This window comes from Adiantum capillus-veneris, chromosome 22 (genome assembly GCF_014529385.1).
Source record: "Adiantum capillus-veneris isolate H3 chromosome 22, ASM1452938v2, whole genome shotgun sequence".
NCBI lineage: Eukaryota > Viridiplantae > Streptophyta > Polypodiopsida > Polypodiales > Pteridaceae > Adiantum > Adiantum capillus-veneris.
The window spans coordinates 96,326,665-96,350,009 of NC_140952.1; the positions used below are offsets into that span (position 1 = coordinate 96,326,665).

Genomic DNA, 23,345 nt, shown 5'->3' on the forward strand with positions numbered 1-23,345 from the left:
AACGCTTCTGCAACTCTGATGTATATTGAAAATTGTATAAAGGTATCAAAGCCATTACTTAAGATATCTCACCTGGTATCAGATCCATTGCTTAAGGTTATGTGGATGGCCTAAAGCTTGATACTAGTCGAGCTAGTTATGCATCATGCACACATTCAGGCATGCTGTTTGGAAAGGGATATCATATTCATGATGCATCTATAAGTGACATTGGTTGGTGGTACTTGTTTGATTTGTCTTCTTGAATGGAAGTATTTGGTTTGAGTTATGGTAAACTGGTTGAAATATTCAATAACGGCATTGTAATTTCCTTGAATGTTTGCTTTGTAATAATAAATGGATCCCAGAGTGACGTCTGAATGTTTTAACCAAGGGAATGAGGTTTTGGCTATATTCTTTGTATTATTGCCCTTAACTCTCCCATTTAAACATCATTCAACTCTAACAAACAGTCTGATAAACACTCTGAACATTCACAGAATTCCGCCATTGCTACAAACTTCAGTACAGACTAAGAGACATACTCTGGAAAGACTCGCTACTTCTACTATGCATTTAGAATACTACATTGATGAGAATACAGAAAGAGAAAGAAGACAGCAGTGTTGACAAAACATTTTACACTTCCTTAATACTGCAGGAATCTACCATTACATCCTCTTCATCATCGTAATGTGAACTGCCTATTGCCGAACACCCCTTGACATAAATAAACATCCCTACACTTAAGATCCCAAAAGACACACCCCATATTAAGGTTCATTACATAGTCACTTTTAAAATCAAAATCCTACTCCACCGAGGTGTAGCCTTAACACTTGGAACAACCTGGTGGCTTGAGCCATAGGCTGACCTTGGACCCATGATACCTTGATCCATGTTCAGCCACTTTGATTTTTTGCATTTAATCCCTGCTTCTGCTCCACTTCAATAATTGCATCCTCTACCACAGGTGACTGTACTGCCAGCGGTTCTGCATCCACATCAACCACAAGAATTGAACCTTTTGCAACTGTCTCCATGCTACTCTCATGTAGTTCTTGCACATTTGCATCTTGTGCTCCCATTTGAATACTAGTCTGCTGCTCCATCAGCTGCTTGAGGATTGATTCCAATTGCATTTATGATTCAGATTCCATGCACGCAACTTGACATTCTCTTCGCGGACCTCATGCTCTCCAACAGCTTTAAACCACGACTTGTACTCATCAATCGGCTTAGCCATGTGTTCTTGAAAAAGCCTTACTGCTTGGTGCCACAATTCCTTGGTGTAATCAAAAACCTCTTTCTTCAGAACATCCACATTTACATCAGAGATCAACACACCTGTGACACCTTGGCCATCCAAAGTGGCCCTCTCCAGATCCACCAATGGAGTTAACCTATTCATCAAGAAATTGTATCTGCAATAAGATGTGCAATCTTATCCTCCACTTCATGAAACTGATTCTCTGTGGCCTCCTTAAGCCCATCTGCCCATATTTGAAATGCTTGTGCAGTTCCTGCCATCTCAAAAATCCGATTACGCATATCCACACTAACCCGAGCTAACTTCTCCTCTAATAATGTCTTCTCCTTCAACACTTCATCCACCCGGCTCTACAACTGACCGACTTCACACTCCAAGCTATCAATGTGTTCCCCCTCAGCCTTTTGTATCTCGAGGGTGAGGATCATAGCCTCCTGATTGCAGATAAACCGATTCAAGTCCGACAAACTCTGAACAGCATCTTGAACTGAGAACACCCCATCCAACTTAACAATTGCAGGTTTAACAAAAGGGGTTGTTTTAATGGCCTATGTCACCGGGGTCTGTTCCCCTGAACCCTCGCAAACCTTCCGCGGAAATAGAGTTATGGTACGGCTCTTGGTGTCGATTTTTGGCAATCCTATCATAGAAGGGAAAAGAGTGACCTTCCCTGATGACTGCACCTTTTCATCTGTGCCAGCTGCTGCTGACTTACTTCCTTGGACCAATGCAGAGTTAAGCTTGTCCCCACTAGGCATATCCCAATCTAACTTTCGACGCTTTGCATCACCCAATCTGTGCACATCTGGACTCTTAACAAAGCTTGGTGGTGTGGGTGTGAGAGGTACCTACAACACATAGGAGAAAATTTCCTGCAAGTAAGGAGCTACCTTGGTAATAGATGGTGACCTCCTTTTATCCCTTGGCTCTGAAATCCGTAGTCTGTCAAAAATGAAGGATGCCCAATCCACCTTTTGCCCTCGTTCTGCATGAATAATTGGGGCAAACGCCTTTTTGGACATATAGGCGGTTTTTGTCAACAAACAAACCCTATCCAAATACCAAAATAAGTGAGTACTACAGAGTTTGCCACAATTCCACACCATATAATAAGCCCTACTGCCTTCTGGCTGCCCAAATTTGGACCTCATCACCACATCTGTCACTTTATTTACCTTGTGCAAAGGATTGTGAACAACCTTGAAGACCTCTGCCACCAACTTTGGGGAAACGTCCTTTCCCTCCATGATATAGCCAACATTTTCCCTAAGGTGGCAAAGATGCAGCTCTGCAAACTCATTCTTCTCCCAAAGTGCCCATGGTAAACATGCACTCATAAAGGCCAACCCGGCACAGCCATACCTCTGTATCATGATCATGAACGTCAAATATATCATTGATCTCCATCTCCTCCACAGCATCGTCTCCACCGCATTCTGCCCCCTCACTTTCCTCCATGATCTGAATAATTTCTCTGCGGGGGTGTAACAGCTCCGCCATGGCCATCTTCATTGAACGGGTTTGCGTCATCTCCTCCTCACCTAGCTCTTGCTGTTTAGGCACTGTAGATTTTCTGAAGCTTTCAAAAGACATGGCGTCGAAGGTGATAGTAAACTCACGCACAGTGGTAAAACTTCTTTTGACAACGAATGCGGGATACTTGTATGCAAAATGAGTGTGGCCTTTCACCTCAAATCGTGCGTTGACCACCCCATGATGGTCCTTATTCTGAAATTGCGTGTTAATACCCTGCACACTTGTGTTGATTGGACCACTCACTTCAAGGGAATCTCCCTTAAAAACATTCCGCGTCGTAAATTGGTGACTTTCTTGATGACATAACCCCTGGACAATGCCACCCAATGCAATTCCGTTGCGGATTTTCTCCAATACCACACTTTTGTCAAAACCAAATCCGACCACATTCTGCAACATGAACCCAATGCTGGACACTGTATTGCTATCAGTGTTCCCCAAAGAGTCCTCCTTGAACTCCAACACTGGTTGTACCCATTTCACTCCAATTTCCTCAGCCTTTTTTACCATCCATCTTGGAATCTTGGAAATCTTGCCATAAAATTTCTTCATCCTAAAGCCATTGACCGGTTTCACAACAGGTGTACCAAAAACATCCCTCAATCTGAATGTTCCTTGGCCTAATTCTTCTACAATTTGATAAGGCCCAAAGTAACTTAACTTCAGTTTTCCTGAGTGTGGTACCACCTTGAAATTGTACAACATCAACCAATCACCCTTTTGAAATTTTTTGAACTTAACTTGCCTTGTCATCCAAGCTTGTCGTCTCTTTTTCCAATATCTGCTGCATATGCACTATGAATTTGATCCTCTTCCAACTTCAACAGCTCCCTCTGTCTATGCAACACAGAAGCCTTAGGACTCAGCCTATTTGAACTGCCAATCTCAGACTTGGAATCACATACTCCATGGGAACAACAGTCTCAATCCCATAAACCAATTTGAAAGGTGTCATCCCTGTGGCAACCTTATATGCTGTACAAAATGACCATAAAGCTGAATCCAATTTGTCATCCCAATCCTTTCTATTTTCTGGGACAATTTTTTTTAGAATTCTCACTAGCACCTTGTTTGTACTCTCAGCTTGACCATTTGCCTGTGAATGATATGGAGTTGACTTCTTGTGCAAAATCATATGTGTAGCTGTCAACTTGGCAATTACTGAATTGAGAAAATGCACACCCTGATCTGACACTAACTCAATCGGACATCCAAATCTTGTCATAATGTTTGTAGACAAAAATCTAGCCACACTTGCTGCTTTAGTATCCCTCAAAGATACTACTTCCACCATTTGGTAGCATAGTCTGTTGCAACCAAAATGTATCTTGCTCCTGTTCTGCTAGCTTCCGGTGATATTGGCCCAACAAAATCTAATCCCCACTTTTGAAATGGTTCAAGTGGTAAAACTGGGTGATCCTGCATCCTATCCATTGAAGTAGGTTGTCCAATCTTTTGACATTGCAAACATCCCCTTGCAAACTGATGTGCATCCTTGAGAAACAATAGCCACCACAAGCCAGCTTGCATGATCTTTCTCCCTGTTATTTCTCCAGAAAATTATCCTCCTACTGTTCCATAATGGGCTTCCTGTAAAACCGCTATCTGCTCCTCATCAGGCACACATCTCCTGATGATCTGATATGCTTCCTTTCTATACAATGCTCCAGCAATAATCAGAAATAGCCTACTCCTCCATGCAAACTTCTTCCTTTGATCTGATGACATATGAGAAGGCAACACTCCATCTATCAAAAACTGCAACATGTGGTCATACCAATTGTCAAAATTTTTCCCCTGTACAGAAAACAAATCCACATCCGGCGGGCTGATCTGACACTCCTAGTGTCTCCTCAAAATGCTCCAATCTGCTAAGACAATCCGCCATTGCATGCTGATTCCCTGGTGTATGAAACATTGTATAATCAAACTTCTGCAGCAAAAGCATCCATCTAGCAAGTCTACCCTCCAGCTTTGGCTTCTTAACTAAGAAGATAAGTGCTTGATGGTCCACATGGAAAACCACTTTATTCCCCAACAAGTAATGTTGAGATTTATCCAAGGCAAATTGCATCCCTAAAGCCTCACACTCCGTAACAGTATAGTTTTTCTCAGCCGGTTTCAACATATGACTTGCATAATATATTGGTCTGAACCATCTGCGGATCTTCTCCTACATCTGCACTGCTCCTACTGCAATATTTGATGCATCCACAAACACATGGAAAGGCAACTTCCAATCTGGAGGTTGAATAATAGGTGATACCACTAACATCTTTTTCAAACATTGAAAAGCCTTTTCCTGAGCATCTCCCCAGATAAAATCAATATCCTTCTTTGTTAAATGAGTCAAAAATGCACTGACATCTGCCAAATACCTCAAATTCGGTTTATGCCACTTAATTAGTCCCATGAACCTGGAAATATCCTTCACATTAACAAGTGCTACTGCCTTCTGAATTGCACTGATCTTGTCTGAATCTACGGAAATCCCTTCTTTAGAAATGATATTCCCTAACAATTTCCCTCTTTGGACTTTATTTGCACACTTATATAGATTCAAAGACATCCGAAACAATCGGCATCTTTCCAAACATTTCCTCAAATATTCCAAATGGTTAATCTTCTCACCAAATACCAAAAAATAATCATGAACTTTGTCAAATAAGGTTCAAATGTTTTAAATGCTACTTTTGAGTAAGAAGAGGGTCCATTCTTCAATCCAAAACTCATCACTGTGTATGCAAAAGCTCCCCACTTAGTAATAAATGTTGTCTTAGCTACATCCTCATCTGCCATCCGAATTTGATTATACCCTAAAAATCCATCAAGAAAACTGTGCATCTCATGTCCTGCTACATCATCCAAGATTGAATCCACAAATGGCAATGGGAATGGATCTGCAATGGTTGCTGCATTCAACTTCCTGTAATCCACACAAATACGGATCTTCCCTGACTTCTTGGGAACCACCACTATAGGTGAAAACCATTCTTCCTGATCAATTGGAACTATAAATCCCACTTGGAGAAGCTTGTCCAACTTCTCTTTAACCTGCTTAGCATAATTGGGGTTCATTCTATATCTCTGCTGAATCACTGGAGCTGCATCCTCCTTCAAGTTGATTTTGTGCTTATACACATCCGGATCCATGCCCTTCAAATCAGAATAATCCCAAGCAAAAACATCAATAAACTCTATCAACAACTGCTTCAATTCTTCCTTAAATGCATCATCCAAATGAACACTTATTTTGACAACTTTAGGACTCCCTTAATATCCCAAACCAAGATCCTTCAAATCATCCTCTTTGACTCTAGAAACCTTCTCCATCAATTTATCATAAAGAAACTCTGGTCTGAGGATTGACTCCTTTGGTGCAATATCCCCTTCTGAATTATCCTGATCCTTTTTTGCACTACTGTGACCAATTTGTGACTTCTTCTCTGACTTTGATACCACCAAAGGACACACAAGAAGCGTCAAAAACATCAAGTCAACTAGCACAAAATGAAGAGTGGCAATCAAACGACGAAGTGATCCTGCAAGTGAATGAATATGTTAAGCAAATGCAAGACATGACTGAATGACTTTGCTCGGCAGAATTAAGTCGTAGCACAAGGGCCAAGGAATTATAGATGGTGATTGACGCACTCCAAGGGGAGTTAGACGACCGACTCAACGTCATCACCGATCTACAGAAGTAAGTGCAAGAGTTGAGATCGGAAGCTGAACAACATCAGCTTGCAAGAGATAAGCAGCAGAAAGAGATGGAGGAGCTAGGAGATTTGCTTACAAAATTGTCAGATGCATGCAAGGCAAAAGATGAACAGCTGACAGAAGTCACAAACAAACTTCTAACCACGACACTGTCTGTTCAGAAAATTCAGGTTGAGCTGGATGTAGCCAGTGTCTCCCTACAGTACTCGGAACCAAGGATAAATGATCAGGTAATTTTCCTGCGGCAAATCAGAGAAAATCTCGCAGTGGCCTCGATCAAAGGCACAGACGAGGTCTACAAGGAATTAGAGAAGAAAAATAAAGACCCCGAGCTGGAGCTTAATTTGGAGCAGTCTCAGCTTAGAGACCTTGATTTGATGCGGGTCCAAAGAGAAGAGCTGCTGAAAGAAATAGCAGAACTAAAAAGAGCCAACTAGCTATTGAGAGAGGGACAACCAAAAACCCAAGAGGAGGCAAGCACTTCAGAGCAGCCCCATGTAGAGATCCCCTCTATTTCAATCAGTGAGATGGAGACACAGCCAACCAAAGAGCTAAGTGGCGTGGAAGAGTTTCAAATACACATCACTGAATCAGACACTGTGCCAATGGAAATGCTCTCAAAGGCTGAAGAAGATGCACTGAAGGAGAAGATTACCCAAGAGGTGGATGAGTAGTGGAAAGCAGCAATGGATTGGGAGCTGAGGGTTCTTCACCCCGTCAATGTTACACAACTCACTCCCAATCAAATCAATGCACAGTGGCACCAACAATCCCTGCCCTATCCTCTGATTAAAGTGGAACTGTTCTCGGGGGGTTCACTATGTGTAAAACTACCATATCACTCACGTTCAAGACATGTTTGTAGAGCCCCTTATTTGTCAACTTTGTTAAGAATATAATGTACCCTTTTATTTTAAAATCTGTAAATTTTTTTCAAATTTGAAAGGTTAATGCCCTTCTGTATATATATTTGGGCCAGTGTGATCAACAACTTGACATCACGCTTTGTAGGCTACTCAGCAGTGGAGCTGAAGAACAAAGTCACCATGCAGTTCCTGCAAGTGCCAGATGAAGAGAGAAAGATCAGATACCAAAAGGCACTCAATGCACTAAAAGACCGCCTCACCAGCCGCATCAATCCGAAGACTACTTCAGTCCATAAAGATGTGTCAAGGGATGACACAGGCGAGGAGGGGGAATGTTAGCAGCAAGCTAACGCAGATATCATTCTTTTGAGCCTCCATGTAAAAACACTTATTATTGTTGATAAATCGGGAATATTTTAACTCCTATTTTTTGGATAAACCTTGTAATTGATGAGCCGGGGCTACAAGCTTTTAGATTGTATCAACCTGTCATTACCTATCTTTAGTTAGATCTCCCAGATTAGTAGTTTTGACCACCAAAAACCTTCGCTAAGGTATAAAAGACAAATTTTGTAAGTTATTTGTAAGTTTTGGATAATGAAATACACAGTGTAAGCTAACGGCGCTCACTTCTATCCTTCTCGCACTTCCTACTCCCTCCCCGGTTGTCACATTGCAGTTGTGTTTGTTGCATTGCAACAGCAGGTAAGTGCTCTACACATTGATGTAAACACATCACAATAATTCGTAGCTTTTGGTGTCGCCGACCCGTGGCCTAATTTCATCATAAGTAGGAATTTACACTTCACAAAAAACTAAGCATAGGCGGGGTATTGGGGCATCATTGCTAGGCATTTAGGTGCATTTTGGGTCGAAAACAACTAGGTCAAAAATCCATTGCTGTTAATAATCGAGATTTTGGCACTTGACTTTAAGTGGGGTTTGAGAACATAAGCATGTGTGCTTAGGTCTTATAAACTTGACCTAGAAGTTCCGTTATGTTTGGATGTGATTTGATGCTATAACGGATGTGATTTGTTTGCTGATGAGCGATTGGCTTTTAGTGATTTAGTCACTTGAGGGTAGCTTGAGTTAGATATGAGTTGTTAGTTGTTTTCCAAGAGATTGACAACCTCTTGTAGCCTCTATGCACTAGTCGAGTCAACTTTATCCCATGGATTGACAATTTAATCGTGGTTCTCACTAAAACTGCAATAAGATAGGATAGTGAGGTTATGTGAGGTCCCCAACCCCGAGAAGATTGGGGAAACTTGATAGATGGTCTTCCTTTATTCTCATTTTCTGTTGATGACACCCTACTCCGTTTCCACAAAGTAGAGATACGAGCAACAAAAGAGAGGAAGTACTCTATCCATCGTTTACGTAGTTATAAGGGTCATACGCCATAAGCCAAGTCGATAAATCTAGGATTATAATGAAGTTGTTTCCTAACATAATAAAATTCTATTGACATTTTTAGAATCCATAAACAACGCCTTTTTTCCCACGTTTAAGAGGCACGGCTGCAATCCATAAACCATAAATATGATATGAAACTTAAGCTAAACTAAATAGTAATTTTTATGTCACGTAGATTTGGGTCATCTCGACTCTTGACACAATGAGTCTCTAATTTCACTTCTCTTAATAAGAGGACGTGGAGAGTTTCTTGACTAATCAAGACCACCCATCCTTGATTGGCAACCCGAGCTAGCCCCCACTTTCCACCCCACATGCACACTTTTTACCACACTGTTTTACATATACAAACAATGTTCCTTAATTAATTCCAAACGCAGGTTCTTTTATACATCCCTTCAAGCAATACCAAACCAATTCAAACAAGGCATAATGAAGGCAACCCTATATTTCAACAAAAACAACTTTTTCAATTACTCATGAGTTTGCCGCTACCCACGGACTTCCTTTGTCTAACCAATAGAGCCTTTGCATAGGATTTATTCGCTAACCGCGAATTGCGCAACCTTCCCATCTCACTAACCGCGAGGCATCCCGCTACCCGCGAGGCATCTTACTAACTTCCAGGCATCCCGCTAACTGCGAGGCATCTTGCTAACCGCCAGGCATCTCGCTACCCACGATGTATCCCGCTAACCGCGAAGAACAAAAGAGAGTCGATAACCTTAGCTTAATCTTCGCTAACCGCAGAATCATCTCGCTACCCACGAGGAATAAAATATATTCTTTCAAAAATTCTTCTCTTTAAATGATTCTTCAAACATGGTCAACCAATTCTTCATATCAATCAGCAATCACTTATCAAACAATAATAATTTAATTGTTAAGCAATAACAATTCAACAAACAATGACAATTTATTAAACAGTTCTTTCACTAATCTATGAAAACATATGCTTGTTTCTTCTGATAGAATCACGTTTCTCGGACAGTTTAAGGGGTTCCCTATGCTTAGCTTCCTAGGTCAAACATGAATAGCAATGAAGAATTATAAATTTGTCTTACCGGATTTGGATCGCGGCGGCTAACTCCTATGCTGGAGGTTGGATGGCTTTGACTTCTTCTTCGGTTGATGCTTCCGCATGAGATACGTTCGGAGTAGACACCTTTCTTCCCACCTTCCTCGGTGGTGCAACAGCATGGGCATTTGTAGAACTTCACGTTACATGCTTTGACGCCATAGATTCGGAATAGAGAAAAGAAAAGAGCGTTGTTGGAGAGAGAGAGTGAGTGCGTTCACAAACCAGGAGACGGAACATCAACGATTCGAGATGGAGATGGCTTGAAGGTGAGAGGTTAAGGGAGAGAGCCTCCCTCCGGCACGTCATTGCAAGAGAGCTTCCGCTTCCATATATGTGTGTGTTCAAAGTGAGAGGAGAAGGGTCCTTTATATAGGCCCCAATGGGGTGCTATAAAAAGAGGGATAAGTTCACGTACGTTCACGGCTCCCCTTTTTTTTTGGCATACACGTATTTCGATGCCTGATTTCAGCTCTCCAATTTTAGAAGAAGCTTGGGCTCCAAGACAAGAACTCTATACTTAACTCCCTCCTCTTTCTTTCCTAAAAATACTCCTCCTTTCCTAAAATTGCTCCTTCTTTCCCAAGAGTCAACTCTTATCTTTAGATACAGTCTTGAGGCTTAAGTTTCCCATCAACCTTATTGTTTTCAAGTGAATAAGGGTCATAATTAATAGTTCTAAAGTTCGATTTTTGATCCAATCGTTCCATTAGAATGCTCTTTGACTTAATAAAATGCAAACCTCAAATATTTTAAATTAAATGAAATACTTTTATTAAAAAATGTTGGGTACATTACAGGTTAGACAAACGTCCCACAGAGCAACGTGCATCTAATGGAGCTTAAAAGACCTTAGGGTTAGCTTCATTAAAGACCTCCAAAAGTTAGTGTTAAAAAGTCCTTTGACCTTACGCAAGCTAGGGATAACCTCGAGGTGGGAATCCTACCCAAGCATGAGGTGCTAAAGTGCTTAAAATGTTTGTGGGATAAACTCTCCAGAGGCATCAATGTTTCTATGCTTGATTGACTAACTACTTGAAGTATTCAATTCAAACCAAATGAGTTAGGAAGCATAAAAGATACATGCTTGATTCGCTAAGTGCTTGAAGTATTCAAATCAAACCAAATGACTTAAGAAGCATAAAAGACACAGGTTCAAAAAATTCTCCATATGTGGCCCTCATGATGTGCTTGAATCCTATTGGATAGGATTTAAAGGGGTCCAATGAGAATTTAGATACATAAAAAAATAAAATTAAGTTCTTTCTCTCAAAGAGGAAAGAGAGGACACATGTTCCAAATGATATAGTTAAATATTACTAGAGAGAGAGAGAGAGAGAGAGAGAGAGAGAGAGAGAGAGAGAGGTGGACCAAGCATGAGAGGGGGGTATACTCTCCCACACATACACACACAAATTCTCTCATTGTGTGGAGTGCAAAGTTCAAGAGCTCCATTTCCTTCTCCAAGCTCGTTGAGAAGTGGAGAGCCTACACCAACACTCTTGGCTATGGAATGCAAATCCAACCAAGAGCCATGCTTCAATGCTTAAACTTGTCATCTTCTTCATCTTCATTACTATGCTATTATGCTATGCTCAACAATACGAGTGATGATAAGTGAGAACTATTTCTTTCTCCTCTGAATGATTCTTCGTCCTCTTCCCTACCCTCATTCCCGTGTCAAGTATGCTCCAGCAAGGATGACTCAAGAGGTCAAGGTAGCTCGATTCATGTCAAGGTTACATAATCCTATGAAGACTAGACTCGAGAGTCTTTATCAATTTTATAGTTGTCCTTGATACAGACAAACCTTTTGAAATAGAGTTATCCACTACCGGAAAGAGGAAACTAGAACCTGCTCTTGTTTGTGAAATCAAAAGGCCTCATCCCGAGGAGGAACAAAGGTCTGAAAATCCACATCAAAGACGAGAGAACTTATTACGTATGAAATCCAGACAGGATCATTTGTGCTACAGTTGTCTTGATCCTAGTCATCAGTCTAGGGATTGTTCATTTAATGATTCAAGCTTTACAGGATTGGTGGACAATCATGGACGTAGAAACTTCATTCCGAATCAACAGTTTAGAGGAACTTCAATCATCAAAACTTTAACCAAAGTAAGAGAAAACCTCAAAACCAAGGGATCTTTAGACGAGGCAATCCATCTTTTGTTCGAGATGGACCTCCTAGCAACAATAACAACAATGAAAATGTTAACCGTCAACCTCATCCAGGAGGAGGACGAGGAAATCAAAGACCCGAGGGAAGACCTGAAGTTAATAGAGCTCAGGGGGCTAGAGGTGAAGGAAGTCAGGTAGACACATATACTCATGCTGCAATTGAACATCACGAAGTGAATAAACAATTTTCAGTAATTCAAACCCCAGCAGAGTATGAAGGTAACCATTTTACCTTATTGATTGATTCAGGGAGTACACATTCTTTCATATCTCCTAAGTGCATCAAAAATCTTATTTTGCCTGAACACCCTGATACAGACCTTAAAGTGGAATTAGCTACGGGTAGGAAGGTTAAATCTTCTACTTCAGCGGCGGGTAACTTGAATTTTGTTTTGGATGGTCATAATACTTTTGCAAACTTTAGAGTCTTACCCATAGGAATCTACGATAGAATCCTAGGAATGGATTGGCTTAAGGCCAATGATGCTTGTATACATTGTAAAGACGCTTCATTGACTTACGAAAATGACCAAAATTCTAGGGTTAGAGCTACAGGAAAATAGGGAAAGCAGAAACCCAAACTAGTAAACTTTACCAAACTTATGAAGAGTCATAAAAAAATGAAAGAATTTATGCAGTAAAGCTTAACCCTAAGGAGAAGAAGATAGATTCATCTTAACCCCAATGGATAACAAAATGTGATGATGTATTTCCTAAAGAACTTTCATTGTTACCACCCAAGAGTGATGTTGATCATGCAATAGAGCTTACTCTAGGAGCTCAACCAGTTGCCCATAGACCATCAAAATGTCGGTACTTGAACCTTTAGAACTCAAGGAGAAACTAACTCAACTTCTTGAAATAAGGCTTCATTCAACCCAAAGTTTCTCCATGCAGTACTCCTATTCTCTTTTGTTAACTAAGTCAACGTCAGTTAACAGAAGCTGCTAAAGACTGAAGACGTACGATTGCACATTGAAGACCAACATGAAGAAGCAGTGAAGATTGGGGTTACATATTCTCCACATTTTCCCAAAATGGTCATGTATTGTAATTTCCCAATTTATTTAGCCATTGTGATAATTGTAACATGTTACGGGCTCAATAAGAGTTCCAAGATGTAAAACATAGGTCACTTAGTGTACCTAGGTTGGAGATACAATAAGTGTGGAGCCTCAAAGATCTTGGGTGCCGGACATTAGACATTTTATACCTTGGCTAAGGTATAAAACCAAGCTTTGTATAGTTTATGATTAAGTTTTGGATAATAGAAACACAGCTTGAGCTAATGGCGCTCACTTCTCTCTTTGTCACGCTTCGTACTTCCTTCCCAATTGTCACATTGCAGTGCCGTCTGTTGTGTTGCAACCACATGTAAGAGCTCTACGCAATGACGTAAGCATTTCATGGTAAATCGTATCTTTTACGTCACCAACCTACGGCCTAATTTCATCATAAGTAGAAATTTAAGCTTCTAAATTAATAACTAAGTATAGGTGAGGTATTGGCGCATCATTGCTAAGCATTTAGATGCATTCTGGGTCGAAAATGACTAAGTCAAAAACTCACTACTGTTAATAATTGCGATTTTTGCACTTGAACTAAAGTGAGATTTGAACCATTAGCATGTGTGCTTAGGTCTTATAAACCTGTCCTAGAAGTTTCGTAACATTTGGATGTTATTTGATGCTGTAATGGATGTGATTTGTTTGTCAATAAGCGATTAGCGTTTGGTGATTTCTGTCACTTGAGTGTAACGTCAGTTAGATGCGAGCTGTTTGTTGTTTTCCAGGAGATTGACAACCTCTTGTAGCCTCTATGCACTAGTCGAGTCAGCTTTGTCTCATGGATTGACAATTATATTCGTGGTTCTTGCTATGACTGCAATAAAATAGGAGTGAGGTTAGACACCCATCCAACAGTTGGTGCCGTTTCCAGGGATGAATAGACCTAAACTAGAGAAAACATGAGGATCTTGTATAGTTGTCTATTAACTTCCTCTAGGTTCACCTAGAGTTAAAATTTCTCTTTAAAACCACATAGCCTAAGAGTGTCGTCTTGCTGTGTAGAGGTAGCTTGGGAGTAGATTGTACTTGCTAAGTACCTTGTAGGATTGTAGGATTGTATTAGGATTTTGAGAATGATTGAGGGACGAGACAAGTGTTAAGATCAAAGCTCAGAAAACCATAAAAAATAAGAAAACAAGTGTTTGTGGACACTTTCCACAACCCCATTGTTACCATATACATGTGGTAGTGATGTGTGTGAACACACTAGGACCGCCGGGGCATTTTTTCCCTCTTTAGGAGGTTTTTTCCCCCGAGCATTGTATATACGCCTATCACTCTAGGGCTATCAATCTTTCCATTGCACACTAAGTAAAACACTCTCTATTGTGTGCCTTGAGCTTCCTTCGTCTTCTCCAAGCTGTGTGTGTTTCTCTGCAACCCTAATTCCAACAATTGGTATCAGAGCAGGTCATGTCCTCTTGGGCTTAGTCGCCAGCTGCTCTAGCACACGCCTGCTCACTTTCTCCGATTTCAGTGAGCTTTGGAGAGCGTTCGTAGGTTGACAAAACTTTTGGGAAGGCTCGAAGAACTAGGTCTGCTCAGAATTTTGATTTGGGCTCATTTCGGCCTCCGTTTCCACTACAAGCAGTACTGCACAGGCTATTTCGTCATTTTGTGCAGATTTTCTGTCAGTGCCGTTTTCTGCATAATAGGTGCCTTATAGTCTTCTACGGTTTGTGCTATATAACACAGGTTGTTCCCGCTCCGTTTCTCCTATTTTCAGGCAGTTTTCACATCAGGTGCAGCATTTACCATGGCTGACAACAACAACACAGATGTGTTCAAGATGTTTGCTGCTGAGGACAGGTTAGATGGGGACAACTACCCTATGTGGGCTTATATGATGCAACATGTTCTTGTGTCAAAAGGTGTCTGGAACATTGTGCAGGGCATTGATGTACGTCCTGGTTCTGAAGATGTAGGCGATGTTGAGGATGTTGCAGGTCTTGCTACAAGGATTGCAGCTGTTAGAGTTGTTTTGCCTACGGCAGAACAAGCTCGTTGGGATGTTAAGGATGCGTAGGCTCATGCATTGGTTGCGTTGTCTGTCAAGCGCACCATTGTTCCTCACATCCGTTCTGCAAAATCTGCAAAACAGGCTTGGGATATTTTAGCAGGTCTTTATGCAAGCCGCAATGAGGCTAAAATTGCTTTGCTGCGTAAAGAGCTGGAGTCGAAGATTATGCATGAGGAAGATGATATGGACACTTTCCTTGCTAGTGTCAAGGATATAAATGAGCAGCTTATTTCTGCAGGTGAAGTCATTTCAGACAGTTCCCTTGTGCAGACTGTTCTTGATGCCTTACCAGATTCCTACCAGACTTTTGCTAGTACTTGGAGACTGATGACCCAAGGAAATCCTGAAGTTGTCAAGTTTGATGCATTATGCACATTGCTGTTGCAAGAGTCACTTTCCAGAAAATACAGGACTAGGCAGCGTGCAGTTGAACATGCTTTTATTGCTTCTCAAAGAAAGGGTGGTAACAGCAATGCAGCCACTTCTTATGGTTCTACTGCGAGTGGCAAAAATTATGTTCCTAATGCTTCTGCCAGTAGTACTTCGTCTGGCAATTCTGGTGATAAGGGCAAAAAGAAGATGCGTTGCCATTATTGTAAAGCCAATGATCACTTGATCAAGTCGTGTCCTAAGTTGAAGGCCAAAGAGGCTAAGAATAAAGAGGGTGGTTCCACTGCAAATGCTGGTTCCACTACAAATGCAGCCATCGTTGAGTCTTCTGTGAAAGGAGACTGTGTTGCTGATGTTGATGCAGAATGGGCTTTTAGCGCAGAGTGCACTTACAATCCTGCTGTCCATGATGCATGCTTGTCAGTCTTTGTTGCAGATTCATATGTGTGGTATTTCGACAGTGGTGCTACAAAGCACATTACCTCACATCGTGAATTGTTTACCTCTCTTGAGTCTGCCCCACATGGGAATTCAGTCACTTGTGCCAACAACGCCTCTTATCCAGTTCAGGGAGTTGGAAAGATTGTGCTCACTACTGCTAATGGCAGTTCCTTCACACTTGTTGATGCACTTTATGTACCTGGGATCAAGAAGAATCTCTTGTCTGTATCCGCACTTGCTAGACTTGGACTTGTAGTCAAATTTGTGGATGACAGATGTAAAGTTCATGATCTCAGTTTTGGTGATGAAATTGTTGCATCTGGCCTTTTGTGTCGTGGGCTGTATAAGCTCACTTTGTATGACAAGTGTGGAAAATTTTTTGCAAATATTGTTGCAGATTCAAGGGCTATTTCAGATGCAAAACTTTGGCATGCACGTTTTGGTCATCTGAATTTTACCAGTTTGCTACGTTTGCAAAAATCTGATATGGTTGCTTCTTTGCCACCTCTTGAAGCACCTGTCAAACATGTTTGTGAAGGCTGTATTTTGGGTAAGATGCAGCGTTCTAAATTTCCAAAGGATGGTTCAGTTCGGGCCACATGCAGGTTGCAGCTTGTGCATAGTGATGTTTGTGGGCCCATGCAAACTCCGTCCTTGGGCAATTACCTGTACTTCGTGACTTTCATTGATGATTACTGCAGGCATGCATGGGTATTTCCGCTTAAAGCGAAGTCCGAAGTTTTTATGTGCTTCAAACAATTTCTGGCTATGGCTGAAAATGTCTCGAAATGTACTATGGGCACCCTCCGTTCCGATCGAGGGGGGGAGTACATGTCTCATGAATTTAATGCATTTCTGGCTAGTCGTGGGATAAAACACCAATGTACAGTGCCTTATACACCTCAACAAAATGGTATTGCTGAGAGGAAAAACAGGTCACTGACGGAAATGGCACGATGTATGGTCAAAAGTCAATCTTTGCCGCATTCTTTTTGGCTTGAGGCCATTATGTGTGCCACTTATTTACTTAACAGGTGTCCTACGAAAGCTTTGCATTCTATTACTCCATATGAAGCATGGCATGATAGAAAACCTTCTATTGAGCACATGCGTGCTTTTGGCTGTTTGGCATATGCTTTGGTGCCACAAGTGCAGCACAGAAAATTGAATGATAAGGCTGTCAAATGTATTTTTGTTGGTTATAGTGCTGAAAGCAAAGGTTACAGGTTGTATCATCCGCAAACAAAACGTATTCTGGTTTCTCGGGATGTAGTGTTTGTGGAAGATTCTGTTCAGCCCTTGCTGTCATGTACTAGAGACAGTAATGTAAGCTCACAGGACATTTATGACACTTTGTTGCCTCTTTTTAGTGGTGGAAATACGAATGTAAGTTCCAATGAGGCAAATGTATAGCCTATGGGGGTTTCCGAAAATGTTTTAGATCAGCCTATTACTGATGCAGATGTACATGATGTACTTGATGAGGAAAGGGCTGAAAATGATCGGGCTAGAGGTATGCCAAAATGGATGGTGCACACTTTGCGTGACAATAAATTGGATGCACCTTTGTCTAATCGTACTCGTTCAGGCTCTCGCCATGCATATTATGCATCAGATTGTTATGCTTTGGTTGTTCACGTTTTCATTTTGTTTTAAAGGCAGGAACAAGGAGTGGTGAAGGGGTGCTCAAGGGCCATATGAAGGAACGAGGTCTTCAAACCAACAACGAGGAGTAGCACATGAATCACGATCAAAACAATGAACCTTTTAGGCCTATTGCTCGGCAATCCATTCATATAATCATTACAACTAAGTTTAGGTTTCAATCTATCATAAGGAGGATATTTGGATCCACTCGCCTCAATGAAATCAATGCTTCAATTAATCCATTTATTCTACCTATGATAAAGTACGAATTAAGAATGGATGCGTACATCTTCATTTTAATGTAATCAAATTTATAGTGTCAATAATCTTGTGCGGCCCGTAAGAGAAAAGTTTCTTTTAAAAAAAGAGATTTAAAAAAGTCTAAACAAAATGTCAAGTTCTTTTCCCACGTTCTATGCAAGAAGTGGGGAAGATGCGCAAGAGTTTCTTGACAACTTAGAGATGGCACATCTCATATCCGGGAGAGATGAAGAGGAAGTAAAGCTACGAGCCTTCCCGTTGGTTCTAAAAGCAGAAGCTAAAGCATGGTATGAGACCTTGCAACCCCAAAGCAAGTCCAATTGGGAGAGACTGCGAGCAAGCTTCCTCTCCAAGTTCGGGCAAGGTGATACTTCTGAAGGACTATGGAAATGTCTTATTGGACATAAGCAGGTATCACTTGAAGACTATCCCTCTTATGAAGCAACCTTTGTCAATCTATGGGGTAGGTGGGAGGCTACATTAGAAAATCATGGTGGTGCACCTAACTTTCTAAAAAAAGAGAGATTCATGGTTGGCTTGTATCCACTTTTAAAGGCTAAAGTAGAGCTAAAATTCCCATCCACCTTCGAAGAAGCACGTGAGGTAGCCATCATCAAGTTTAGAAAACTACACTTCCAAGCATATAGAGCAAGGGGTTTGAATGAAGTGAGTGAGAGGGAGTCTTCACAAACCATGGAAGCACCAATTAGGGACCCTCTTGCACAATCTTCACAAATAGGAGATAACTCTCGACAAGAGGTTTTACAAAGGCTAACTCAACAGCTTGAGAACCTCACTCTGAATCTAGTACAAGGCCTACCTCAACAACGACAACCAAGAGAAGGGAATCGCAATCAACAAAGACAAGCTCAAGAGTTGCGATGTTGGAATTGCAATGAAATGGGCCATGGCATGTACAATTGTCCACATCCAAGGCGACTTCCGGGAGACATATATCCCCCCAGACCGCCTCCTCTCACTATGCAGCAAGAACAAGCTCAAGGCCCACAAATCCTTCGTTGACCACCACCACCATCAAATATACCTCCCGTCCCACATGAGGAGGAAGAAAGAGGAGTCAACATCATCAAGATAGAAGAGGTAATAGATGAGCATACTCTAAACTTTGATGTTATGCCGGCAGAAAAACGCTCAAGAGCACATGATAAGGATGAAGACATGAGAAGTGAAGGAACAAATTCAACCAGAAGGGACAAGAAGAAGAAGTCAAAGATGGAAGAAGCTGAAAGTAGCAGGAAGAAAAGATCAAGGCGAAGGGAAATTGGTATCAACGACTTCCCATTGGGAAAGGAGCTAGAGCCCTACAACATCCTGGAGGATTTACAAACCCAAAAGCCAAACATTTCATGGCCTCAACTTCTACACCTATCAGCCAAAGTAAGAAGGCAATGGCCAAAGTTGGTAAGTACAAGAATTACAAAAAAGAAAGAAAATCTTTCCATTAAGGTTGTGGCCTCAAAGCTACAAAAAGATGTGGAACCCATTGTGGATGCTTACATAAGGGGTAAAAAGGTGTCTAATGTATATGTTGATGGTGTCTAATGTATATGTTGATGGTGGAGCTCAAATGTGTGTGATAACGGAAAAATCAATGAACAGGTTAGGGCTTGAAATTACAAAGTCCTCTAATTGTCAAGCTAAGCTAGCCAACAACTCAAGTGTGAAGTGTTTGGGGATCATTGAAAATGTAAAAGTCTCTGTATGTAACATAGATGCACGAGTGGATATGTATGTCATGCCAGCTAAGGGGGAGGGCTATCCCATCATCCTAGGGAGGCCTTGGCTCATTGCTGTGAATGCAGATCAAAAATGGGGAAGTGGTTGTTTGATTCTTAAGAAGGGTCAACCGGTAGTGTATGATTGGCGAGAAGGAAAGCAACTAGATATCAACTATGAAACCACGGCAGACGAAGAGAGCGAGGAGGAGAGTCCTTACTCAAGTGATGAGGAAGCATCAACCAGTGAAGAGGAGTCTTCTTTGGAGGTAATGGGAATTGTATTCAACGCCAACACTCAAGATGTTCCAGTAGAAGAAAAGCCAACAGACAATCACACACGAGGGGATGAAAGATGCCACCACCTTGAAGAAGGATTTGAGAAGATGCTTGCAAAAGATCTTACTTGTGAGGAGAAGAGGTACTACATCAATATGTTAAGGAGGTATCCCAATTTGTTTATCACTGACTACTCACAAATAAGAGGTGTAGATGTAATAGAGCATCGAATTGAATTGAAACCACGGACCAAACCCGTGGCTCAAAAGTTAAGGCGACTAGGATCTGTGCAACAAAAGGCTCTCCTACAAGAAGTGAATCGACTCTTGAAGGCTAGCTTCATCTATCCAGTATCCAACTCCGAATGGGTATCACCTATTGTAGTCACTCCCAAGAAGAATGGTAAGTGGAGGGTCTGCGTGGATTACAAACCCCTCAACGCTGCAACAAAAAGGGACCACTTCCCTCTCCCTTTCCAAGATGAAATTTTGAATGAAGTAGCAGGTCACGAATGCTACAATGTGTGTGATGGGTATTCAGGATATTTTCAAATTAGAATAGCAGAAGAGGACCAATCAAAAACCACCTTCATCACACCTTGGGGATTTTTGCATTCAGAGTAATGCCTTTTGGGCTCACCAATGCTCCTAGCACCTTCATGAGATTCACAATATTTGTATTTCAGCCATTCTTTGGAAAATCTATAAGAGTCTTTATGGATGATTTCTGTATTTATAGTTGTAGATCACTTCACTGCCAAAAGGTTGAAGAGGGGCTTAAGAGGCTCCATCAATTTGGGGGACAACTCAACCCAGAGAAGTGTCATATCGGTGAATCTCAGGTGGTTTTGCTAGGCCATGTGGTTTCTTCACAAGGAATTCAAGTGGATCCCTCTAAAGTAGAGGCCCTTTTGTCATTATCTCCACCAACAACAACTAAGGAGCTAATGACCTTCAACCACAAAGTGAGGTACATGTCTCGCTTCATCCATCTCCTAGCAGAAGCCATCGCCCCTTTGCATAGGTTGGCAAGCCGATATACATTTGAATGAGGGAGGGAACATGCAAAATTTTTTGAGGAAGTGAAGGGCATTCTTAGCTCTCTCCCAATCCTAATGCCACCAGATCCAAAGGAGACCTATTATGTCACTCCAAGTGTAGGTTTCGAAGCAATTGGTGTTGTTTTGATGCAAAAAGATCCTAAAACATCATACATGAGGCCGATCTATTTTGCAAGCAAGGTGATGACTCCGGCCGAGAAGGGATACACTAAAATGGAGAAAGTGTTCTTTGCAATCTTGTTTGCGGTAAGGAAGTTTCGATCGCATCTTCTCCTTGTGCCATTTGTTTTTCTCACCTTAGAGCACAATCTACCATATGTAGTACAACACATGAGCCTCTCGTCTAGAATAGCAAAGTGGGTGCTTGAACTCCAAGACTTTGAATACGCTTTCCTTGTAGAAGATAGCACAAGAGCAGGACTTGCAGGCATTCTCACCTACAAAGTGAGAGAAAGGGAAGGATCACGACTACAAAGAGAGGAAGGCTCAAAACAGTTCAAAGTAAAGGAGATTGATAATGCCCATACTTTATGCTTATCAACGCCAACAAGACAAAGCAGCAGAGAGAATCATCATTTTGAACCCACAAAAGGAGGTAATGGTTAGAAAAGGTATCACTCTACCCAGTGTTCACTCTAACAATGAGGCTGAGTATGCTACTCTAACCCTTGGGTTAGAAGAATGCAAAGAATTAGGCATACAAAGACTTATTATAAAAGGTGATTCTTTGCTAATGGTCAGGCAAATCCAAGGGACTTGGAGGTGCAAGAATCGTACATTGTTTGAGTGGCTTAGTAGTGTAAGAGCTTTGATGAAGGGTTTTAAAGCAACATAGGTACAACACATTGTGAGAACTCATAACAAGGAAGCAGACTTACTCGCAAATGAAAAGCTTCAAATGGCGGTAGGAGGTGTGAAACTATATGAACCCAAATATCAAGGTCAAGAGGAGCTAAAAGACATTATGTTCTTTCTACAAGCAGGTGAGTGTCCCAAACACTTAGACAAGGTGCAAAGACATAGACTAGTTAAGAAGGCCACACCTTACCAGTTGATCGGGGATGATTTGTATCACAAAGGGAAAGATTTGGTCTTGAGGAGAGTACCAGGTGTGCAAGAGATAGAGAAAATTCTTCTTTCATGTCATGATGATGTCTGTGGTGGTCACTTTTCTCAAGATATTACAAGTAGGAAGATTTTACAAGCAAGGTTTATTTGGCCGAGCTTACATCGTGATGTCCAATATTGGTGTAAGGCATGTAAGCCATGCCAAATTGCTGGGGATAGACGACTAACATATGAGCCTCGAGTCCCAATAATATCTTATGGCCCTTTTGAAAAGTGGGGTGTGGATGCAATAGGTCCCCTACCTCGTACTTCTACAGGGAAGGTTTTCATTATCATGGGTGTTGACTACATGACACGATGGGAGGAAGCAACAAGCACAACCCGAATCACAGCTGAAGAGGTATCAAAGTTTATTTTTGATCATATTTGTAGTAGGTTTGGAACACCCCTAGAAATCTTATCAGATCGAGGCCCGGGTTTTAGGGCTGACCTTCTGAATGATCTCTTGAGCAGGTTAAAAGTGAAACACCTGCATTCCACACCCTACTATCCTCAATGCAATGGATTGGTGGAAAAAGTGAATGGAATGATATGTAAGATCATTTCTAAGCAGGTTGTGGACCGGCCTAATGATTGGGATTTCCATTTGACGGCTGCTCTTTGGGCGTATAGGACATCTTTCAAGGTATCTACCCAATTCACCCCTTTTCATCTAGTTTATGGACAGGAAGCACTTCTCCCCATTGAGGTAGAGCTCTCAAGCTTGCGCGTTCTTGCAAGAGTGGCAAAAAAACCAAAAGAGGTTCTACATGAAAGGATCTTAGATCTCCAACGACTTGAGCTAGATAGAGAAGAGTCCATTGATCACTACATCACCAAAGCGACAAGCCAAAGGGATAAAATCAACAAGAAGCTCAAGGGGAAAGGATTGAAGGAAGGTATGTTGGTTCTTCGCTATGATAACCGACTTGATACTCGACTTGACAAAAAGTTTTTGCAAAGATGGGAGGGACCTTTCATGATAAAAACAAAGTTTGGGAATGGTAGTTACAGATTAGCAGATTTATCAAGAAAACTCCACAAGACCAGAGTCAATGGATGGAGATTAAAGCCCTACTTTCAACGTATCAATCCGTTGATAGGCAGTCATCTGCCTACATCGTCTAAGCTCCAAATTGACATGGCTCCCTTCGGCTTGGCAAATGCTCCACCTGTTTTTAAAGCTTTGATGTGCAAAGAAGAACCAGCCTTGGAATCTGAACATACCCAGGGCAACCCTCCCATCTCCGATTTATGGGATTGAGGTAATGAAAAGCAGGTCTAAGGT

At 41.4% G+C, this 23,345-nt stretch overlaps 1 protein-coding gene and 2 pseudogenes across 1 annotated transcript; all 3 read right to left on the reverse strand.

Annotated features, from left to right (window-relative positions):
- Nucleotides 1-881: 881 nt before the first annotated feature.
- On the reverse strand, nucleotides 882-1,225 carry LOC147429847 (uncharacterized). The gene has a single exon (XM_086494901.1). The coding sequence runs from the start codon at nucleotides 1,119-1,121 to the stop codon at nucleotides 882-884; it is 240 nt and encodes a 79-aa protein (XP_086351027.1). The 5' UTR covers nucleotides 1,122-1,225.
- On the reverse strand, nucleotides 1,129-2,749 carry LOC147429848 (uncharacterized; annotated as a pseudogene).
- Nucleotides 2,750-2,790: 41 nt separating this feature from the next.
- Nucleotides 2,791-3,337, reverse strand: LOC147429849 (uncharacterized; annotated as a pseudogene).
- Nucleotides 3,338-23,345: the final 20,008 nt, after the last annotated feature.

Coding starts and splice junctions, on each gene's coding strand:
- LOC147429847 (XM_086494901.1), bottom strand. CDS start 1,121: ATGCAATTGGAATCAATCCTCAAGCAGCTGATGGAGCAGCAGACTAGT.